At 31.5% G+C, this 9,276-nt stretch overlaps 1 protein-coding gene across 1 annotated transcript; it reads right to left on the reverse strand.

The window, feature by feature from the left end:
• Positions 1–965: 965 nt before the first annotated feature.
• LOC106320887 (helicase sen1) lies at positions 966–4,594 on the reverse strand. The gene is made up of 7 exons (XM_013759235.1): positions 4,175–4,594; positions 3,504–4,079; positions 2,031–3,402; positions 1,699–1,954; positions 1,400–1,616; positions 1,070–1,192; positions 966–1,001 (listed from the first exon to the last, which is right to left on the reverse strand). Exons 1-7 carry the CDS (start codon positions 4,304–4,306, stop codon positions 966–968), a joined length of 2,712 nt encoding a protein of 903 aa, XP_013614689.1. The 5' UTR covers positions 4,307–4,594.
• Between the last annotated feature and the right edge of the window lie 4,682 nt (positions 4,595–9,276).

The raw sequence follows: 9,276 nt of genomic DNA on the forward strand, positions 1-9,276 counted from the left end.
TCACCCCCTGGGGCAAACCTCTAGGTTCACCAGCCAATAAGATTTCATTATTTCAAATTCGATATCTTTTAAAAAAGTAAACAAAATATTATCAAGTTATTTTATGTTTTTAAAATTAAAAAAATTAAAAAAAATAGCAGCTACAGAAAAAAGAATTAAAAAAATATTTTTAACGTCGTCAGCAAAACACTAAACCCTAAATCCTAATCCCTAAACCCTAAACCCTAAATCCTAAACCCTAATCCCTTGGATAAACCCTAAACCCTTGGGTAAACTCTAAACCCTTGGGTAAACCCTAAACCCTTGGATAAATCCTAAACTCTAAATAAAAACACTAAACCCTAAATCCTAAACCCTAAACCCTTTAGTGTTTTAGTTTTTAGTGATTTTGATTTAGTGTTTAAGATTTATCCTAGAGTTTAAAATTTATCCTAGAGTTTAGGGTTTAGGGTTTAGGGGTTAGGGTTTAGGGATTAGGATTTAGGGTTTAATGTTTTGCTGACGACGTTAAAAATATTTTTTTTTGTAATTACTACTATTTTTTATTTATTTCTTTTTACTTTTTAATTTTAAAAAGATAATATAATTTGGCAATATTTTATTTTCTTTTTTAAAAGATATCGAATATGAAATAACACAATCCTATTTGTTGGTGAAACCAAGAATAAGTATTTCAAAAATATATAATTTAAAACATTTTGAGAAACTTAAAAGTCTAATTTGCCTCAGTTAGAAATAGGTTTTACGATTCCTTTGGATTAATGTACTAAGCTGAATCATCTGAGCAAAAATATTGGAAAACAGAAACTACTTTTGCTTTAAATCCATCCACCCACGCAGAGAAGCAGACTAAAGTTTGTTTATAAAACAAAAGGAAGAAAGGAAAGATTAATAAGTCTTCTTGATACTCGGGAAATACTTTTAAGAATAAACTGTCTCAAGATATTTGGAGTTGAACCTTTCTTCTAATCTTCCACACATTCTTCAGCTTCGATTGTTTCCTGCAAAACAGAAACAAAAATTAGCGACTATGATTAGAACTGCATTTATACAAAAATTCCTGAATTACGAAAAGATTCATCAAAGAAGTCTTGCTTGATTGGTTCGGTGCCTCGGTTTCATCCACAACACTCAGCAACGCAAACGATCTTGATACATGGCTTATAATGTCATTCTTTAAGCCAGACTTGACCTGCAGGAAAAAAGATCAGAGAAGGAAGAATAGCATAGTAGTGATGGAAATATTTTGTTTTCATATTTAAGATGATATCCCATACAATTAAAGAAACAATATATGAAGACACTTAATAAACACACAAATGGATTACAAAAAAAAAATTAGAATTTTGCATTGATAAGCTTAAAACAACTTATAAAAAGAGAACAAGAGGTCTAATACCTTCCATATCGAATTCTCAAAGGAAAGAGGCTTATTGTTCTGAAGCTTATCAAGATCATCAAGGGCTGTTGCTGATCTTTTAATACACCGAGCTAATGATTCATCATCATATGCGTCATGAAAACAGTGTCGTGCCTTAGCATCATCTACTAACCGACTCCATACTGATTTATTGTTGGTCAAAGTCGACTCGTTTCCAAGAATCCATAAGCAGAATCTACAAAACGAAGTTAATGGATCAAGAACAACACAAAAACAGTTTCACAAAATTAGCATAAGTGAGATAAGTGTTTAGATACCTCGCACGTGTGAGTGCTACGTTGGTTCTTTGTTGGTTAGATAAAAAACCAATGGCTCCTTTACCGTTAGACCTAACGGTTGAGACTATTATAATATCTTCTTCACCACCTTGAAACCCATCTACAGACCTAACACTCACTGTGAATTTCTCACTGGTATCATACTTTTTGCCTATCTTTTCTTGAATTGCAAACACTTGAGCCTTGTAAGGTGAAATCACACCAACACTTATCGATCTTCCCGACTTTCTTGATACTGCAAGATTAATTAGTATCACATTATCAGACACCAACTTTGAAAAACCAATCAAGAATCAAGATTAGTGTTATACCTGAGTACAGCTTTGACAAAATCTCGTCCACAAGAGAGACCTCAAGGATGTTTTTCGAACTGAACCCTTGTCCAAACTGCTCTCTTCCATAGGGCACGTTGATGAAAGAGTAAGGCCCATACATTTTCCCAGGGAGAAACTGTTTCTCATAACTTCTCACCCTGACAGAAGGAGCATCCAAAATCTTCATACCATAAAACTCTCGGTTCGGGAAAATACTAATAGAAGGATGCATCCGGTACTGCATGTTCAGCAACTGCTTCTTGTGACCCAACAACACCAATCTCTCAAACAAGCTCCTCCCAAGATCAGCCTCCGAAGCAATCTTGCTTTGTATCATCGCAGGTAACTGCTTCTCGTCGCCGATTAGAACAGCGTGTCGAAGCCCTGGAAGCTGCAAAGGAATCGCAGACTCGCATTCTTTTAACTGAGCAGCTTCGTCGATTACGAGGAGTTGTATCGGACAGCTCATGTGTAGCTTGGCAGAGCTCGACGCTGTGCAGAACATCAGATACGCGTTTTCTAAGCAGAGTCTTTGAAGTCCGAACTTCCCTATGAAATCAGGAAGTTCGATGCTTTCGCAAATCGATCCTAACATCTCCACACAATCTTGCTTTCTTGTATCTTCTTTCCCGGAAACTCTAACGACATCTGAAACTTTCATAGCTCTAAGTAGACCATTAGTGGCATTCATTTTCTCCGCGACTTGAAAGGAGAGCGAAGCAGTTGGTAGATGCAGACACAAAGTTGAGAACTGAGAACGCAAGTCCGTCCTCAGTTTACTAAACCTCTTTTCTACGAACTTTTTAAACGAAGGACGACGCTTGTCATTCTCGATGAAGGATTGGCGATACACTTCTTTTGGATCAGTGAGCAAAGAGATCATGCGTTGAACATTTGCTCTCCATCCAGTTAAAGCCTGAAAGCAGTCATAGAGCTCATCAACTCGGTAATCGAGGAAAACATCGAAAAGGTCCTCCCGATCATCGATCTTCATCCTTTCTTTGTTGCCAAACAAGACAATATCTCCAAGACCGTATCCACCAAGCCTCAATGACTCGGAGACTAGTTTCACAACCCTTGAAGCAACTTCCAGAACAGCTATGTTAGTTGGAGCGCAAGTCAGTGTCCTGCATCTCATTTTAAAGAGGTTTAAAAGCAGAACGCTTGTTGTTTTCGTCTTCCCGGTCCCTGGTGGTCCCCATATAAGTTTGATATTGTTGGAGTGGCGGCAGTTTTTGGCTTCTAGACAACGCAAAATCGCTTCCTCCTGAGATGTATTCAGTTTGAAAGAACGCAGCCTTTTCTCTATGTGATTTGGCATAATATTCTCACTGTTTTCTTGGCAAGAAACACAACTTTCACCACCAACCTACACAAGAAACAGAGTTTGTAAGAATTGAATTTTATTTGCTTCAGGTGAATTCATAATTATTACTTTTACCAAAAAAAAAAAAGATTCATAATAATTACCTCATTGTGGCTTTTAAGTACTTTAGATATAAGCTTTAAGTTTCCACCTTCAGGATCTGGATGCAAGGCGGTCCAAATACGAATATTGGTCATCATGTTGGTCAAATAAACACAAAAGAGGCTTAGGCTTTTCTTCACACCCTTGCCTTTCTTTCTTGTTTCCATGTGACCTTCCTCGAAAACGATGGGTTTCGAAGCCAAAATAGTAATCAAATGTGGGTTATCTTCGTTCACTCCACAAACAAGAGCAAGCAAGTAAGGCTCATTGGAACATCTCAAGTCATCGATTCTACAAGGCTTGTTATCAGTCACTGCAATGAGATCGTTGAACTCCAACAGTTTCCCATCTCCCTTGGTCGTATTATCAGACACTGTCTGCAAAGTAACCTCGTAATAAAGATTCTTGGGAGGTTTAAAATCTTTGGCTGGCTTGATTTCCCAAACTTTGAAAGCTGGTGCTCTTCTAAGAGTTTCCATACTTGACAACAAAGCAGCATGTGTCTCTTCGATGATCGGATTAACAAATGACTTAAAATACTCTTTGCTTGACTGGAATGTGTTAGGGATCTTATCAACCTATTAAACCAAAACACACAGAAAATCCACTAAGCACCTACGCAAAGAGGTAATAAGGGTAAATATATCTTAGGATTCTAAGAAGAAAACAGAACCTTTCCTTTGTAAAGCTTTGAGTTGAGGACATCACGAACAGACCATGAGAAGACAACATCCACTAGATCTCTTCCTTTGATGATTCTCTCCTTCTTCTCCTTCTTTTCCTTCACTTCCCACAGTCGCTGCATTTTTTTTTTAACTCTCACTGCAATCACAAGACTTCTCAGTTTCTTCCAATTCTATGCAAATATATTTATTAGATCTTTTTACACAGAGAGAGATACATTTATTCCAAAAAGAAGATGAAGAAACACTGCAAGGAGGGAATCGAACGGTTGAGTGTTGGAAGTCGAAAAGATATGTGGTTTGTATCTTCATTTTTTCCTCCTCATTTTTTCCTCCTCGGTAAGGAAAAGAGAAATCAAATACTTTTTTACTTTTAAAAGTTCAAATACCATAGTACAACTTTTTTATAATTTCTAACTAGGTTTAGCTTTCTCAATTCATTCAAACTAGCTGCTTTGCCCACACATGCGGGCATAATCATCTTACGAACACTTATTATTTTATGTCTTATTAATCCAAAATTCGGCATTATAAAACACTAATTGGTGAACATATTGAAAGAAAAACATTATGGTGAATTCTATGTTCCTCAAAATTTATACCAGTTATGTTGAAATTTTAGTCAAGTTATTGAAAGGCAGATCCCAATTTTTTCTTCTAAATTTCCAAGGTATGAATTTATAAGAAAAAATTTTTTTGTGCAATTTTTATAAGGAACAAATTGAACAAAAATTCGTATTTTTTTTATTTTTCAATTCCTCAAATGAAATTATATTTTTTTATTTTTTTCATTCTTCTAGTGGTCACCAACTGAAGCTATAGTGTTTCACGAATTAAACTTAAACTGGTTTAAAGTAAAAGCAAGAAAATTTGTTTTGAACTCAGTCACAAGTTGAGTTATTATTTATGATTTTAAATAGTTAAATCAAACATCAAATTATTTATATATGTCAAAAAAACGTTCATCAAACTATATACTTATTATTGTGTTAAAAGATTTAAAACACTCATATAGCAAATTAACTAAAATCATGGAGAATATGACAAATAAGCCATATCACTTCATAAATAATAGTATAGATACTCCAATTCTTTGAGATTTTTTTTTTTCTCTGTTTTACTACATTTTTTTGAGATCTTTCTTTCTGTATACAAGAATTCTCATAATTTTTAAATATATTTTCACAATTTTATTATATTAGTTTATAATTAATTATTTAATTACTATCCTTGCATAATACCTGCTAGTCAAAACATTCCAAAAGCTCCTACGATAATTGCGCATTCATTACGGGTTTTGTGAAAATTAATAAATATTCAGTTAAAAACTAATAATAACTCAATGACCTATATAAAAGCTTAAAACCTAATAAAATATGACAAATAAGAAAATAATAATTTTAATATAACATATAGATTTAAATATTATTAAATCAAAACTCGTTTTTAATTATATATAAAATTCATTACGGATATTTTTTAAATTAATAAATTAGTGATTCAGCTAAAAATAATTAATAAATCAATGACCAAGCTAAAACCTAATAAAAACATGACAAATAAGCAAAATTAACTAAAATCATGGAAAACATGACAAATAAGCAAAATCAAAATAATTATATATATAATTACATATTTTATAGTTATATTATTTAAATTATTAAATTATGAACTCGACTAAAAACTATTAATAAATTAATGACTCAACTTAAACCTAATTAAAACATGACAAATAAGCAAAATTACCTAAAATTATGGAAATCATGACAAATAAGCTATATAGATATCAAAATAAATAAATTAAATAATAATATTAATTAAACTAATGATTTATCCTATAACTATGGAAATGATTAAAAATAAGCAAATTAACTATTGAATCTGATTAATTCAGATATATTAGTATACTTATATATAAATATTATAATAATTTGTATTTAATCAATATTTTCAGCAAAAATCAGAGATATTAGCTATAATATTAGTAAATAAAATTATAAATGAGAGAAAAGTAATGATGATATTATCGGTATATATTATTAATATCTATTCATTAATTAAATGTCCCAAATATCATGTTTATTATATATTAAAATATATTTTTAAAAAATATTAGTATATATATCGGTAAAATAGGTTCATGTTTATCATGATTTTAAATATCATGATAAATATATAGATATCAAAATAAAAAATAATAATGATATTAATTAAACTAATGATTTATCCTAGGAATTAAAATACGGGACGGTCAAAAAAGGTTGTTCAAAAAAAAAAAAAGGAAACAAAAATCGAACGAAAAGAAGTTGTGGGACATAAACTAACACATACAAAAAATCTCACTAATTAAATGCAGGATGCCGACTTTCACGATTTTGTCTAAAATACGTGGAAATCTTTTTAAAATTGAAAAAAAAAAACGAATCTTCCTCAGTTTAAGGGAATTAATTATAATATCTAAATTTATCTTTTAAAAAAAAGAAATATTATATTTTTATAAATATACTAGGGCCGGTCCGCACTACGCGCGGAATGTCATATATTTGTATATGTTTATTTGTAATATATTTTTGTTAGTCTCGAGATTTTTAAGAGTTATTCTTGGGTTCACCCCCTAGAGGTTCACCAACCAATAGGATTTCATTATTTCAAATTCGATATCTTTTAAAAAAGGAAACAAAATATTGTCAAGTTATATTATATTTTTCAAATAAAAAGTAAAAAAAAAATAGTAGTTACAGAAAAAATAATTAAAAAATTTTTTCTTAACGTCGTCAGCAAAACACTAAACCCTAAACCCTAAATCCTAAACCCTAAACCCTTGGGTAAACCCTAAACCCTTGGATAAATCGTAAACTCTAAATAAAAACACTAAACCCTAAAACTCTAAACCCTAAACCCTTGAGTGTTCTAGTGTTCAGTGATTTTGATTTAGAGTTTAAGATTTATCCTAGAGTTTAGGGTTTACCCAAGAGTTTAGGGTTTAAGATTTAGGGTTTAGGGATTAGGATTTAGGGTTTAATGTTTCGCTGACGACGTTAAAAATATTTTTTTTTGTAGTTACTGCTATTTTTTATTTATTTTTTTTACCTATTAGTTTTAAAAAAATAATATAGTTTGACAATATTTTGTTTCCTTTTTAAAAGATATCAAATATGAAATAACACAATTCTATTGGTTGGTGAACTTAAAGGTTCACCCAATAGGGTGAATCCAAGAATAAGTCCAGACAAGTGCGCTATGTTGATGGCTTCAGAGATAAAGTTTGTTTGAGACAATTTAATGTTTTCTTAAAAGTTCAAAAAAAAATCCGTTTTGAGTATTAGTACGGTTCCACTATACGTCTAGAACCATATAAACCATGCAAATATTTTTAAAATACATGACTCAGATATGGTTGCAATAAACTAATTAATATTGAATAAGCAATTGTTTAAAAATATTATAGTATAATTATATTTAAACTATAAAATTGAAAATTTGGCTACAGCACTTTTAATTATGATTTTATTAATTAATTTTAATTACTATAAGTTAGACCCTTTCATAACACCAGCTTGTTGCTTTTTACAAGCTTTCAATTTTAATTATTATAAGTTAGTTTTTTTAAGTACACCAGTTTGATGCTTTTGTCAAGCTCTTAACCACCTACGAGAAAATGTGTTAAGGCAGATTTATGTAACAAGAAAAAGCATAATTTTGAGTCATGGATATGTAATATGAGAACTGAGAACCAAAAACCAAATCAAAACTGAACTGTAAAAACGAATCCAAAATCGAACCAAACGGAGAAACAAATGAATATGAATATTTAGAATACAGTTTATATATCTAAAATATTAATTATATTTAGTTTAAGTTACCACATATTCTAAAGATACTATTTATAAAACCAACTATCAAAAAACTGAATTACTTATTTATCCAAAATATTTAGAGCTATATGAATTATCCAAAATAGCTGAATAGCCAAATAGTTTTATCGTAAATATTTAAATTATTCATTTACCCGATATTTAATCCAATACCAAAAATCGCAACCAAATAAAAAAAAACTTAACAGATATTTACTGGTTCATAACACTGTTACTCAAACCGAACCAAAGCCAAAATAACTAAACCTACTCCTTGCCAAATTTTATAAATAACTGAACAGTTCTTATATCTCTAGAATTAAAACGTGAAAAAACAAATCGAAAACTGAACGCTCATGCCTTTAGTGAAACTTTTTCAAAAGCAAGCATATGAAAACAATTGGCTGAGATGTGAAACTGATGACTTGATCCAAAGGGAAATTAAATTTCCGTAAACAGACCATATCTCCCACAAAATTTGCATTATTAAGACGCCATTATCAACTATTAAGGCATTTATATTCAACTAGGGGTTCGGACATTGATTTCTCTTTTGAATGCCATTAGTTTCATTTTGTATCCGTTAGTTGTTAGTATAATCGAGTTTGAATTATTTGTCTTGCCAATTAAGAATTTAGGATCGTGAACTAATGACTAACTTTATGAGTACATGCTAGGCCATTTGCCTACAGGGATGATAGCTTTCCACGGCCATGTCCAGACAATAGATCCGTTCTGGCATATGCTTGGTCTCGGGTACCAAGAGAAAACAACCTTTTCTGATGCAGAAAGTGCAGCTGTTGTTCATTTCAATGGAAGAGCCAATCCTTGCCTTGATAAAGCATTTCCTCATCTACGCCCTCTGTGGGCTAAGTATCTTGATTCCTCTGACAGGTTCATCAAGAGCTGTCACATTAGAGCATCATAATAACAATCACATATCAAAACTCAATTCACACGTAGGTTAAAAGGACCTCTTCCAGATCATGTTCTTGCAGTCTCTCTGTACTTTCAAATTCTGATTGCGAGAAAGTAAAGAAACACATTCTATGTATTAATGTTTGAACATCTGCCAAACTCTACTTAAATTTACATGTAAATAGATAACATTGCACCAAGTAATTGTAGTTAACAATGTCATATCATTATCATTGTTCAGTAGATAACAGTTGTTCATACGACCATAACATGATAATACAAAAGCAACGATAAGACTGAGAAAGCCGAGAAAGAAGAGA

The sequence above is a fragment of the Brassica oleracea genome, unplaced genomic scaffold (genome assembly GCF_000695525.1).
Source record: "Brassica oleracea var. oleracea cultivar TO1000 unplaced genomic scaffold, BOL UnpScaffold01109, whole genome shotgun sequence".
In the NCBI taxonomy this organism is placed as follows: domain Eukaryota; kingdom Viridiplantae; phylum Streptophyta; class Magnoliopsida; order Brassicales; family Brassicaceae; genus Brassica; species Brassica oleracea.

What these genes read in the sequence shown, in the direction of transcription:
- LOC106320887 (XM_013759235.1), bottom strand. Translation starts at nt 4,306, where the DNA reads ATGCAGCGACTGTGGGAAGTGAAGGAAAAGAAGGAGAAGAAGGAGAGA. An exon ending in CAAAGCTTTACAAAGGAAAG is followed by an intron (nt 4,080 to 4,174) that starts GTTCTGTTTTCT and finishes TTGGTTTAATAG; the next exon opens with GTTGATAAGATCCCTAACAC. An exon ending in TTGAGAATTCGATATGGAAG is followed by an intron (nt 1,193 to 1,399) that starts GTATTAGACCTC and finishes TTTTTCCTGCAG; the next exon opens with GTCAAGTCTGGCTTAAAGAA.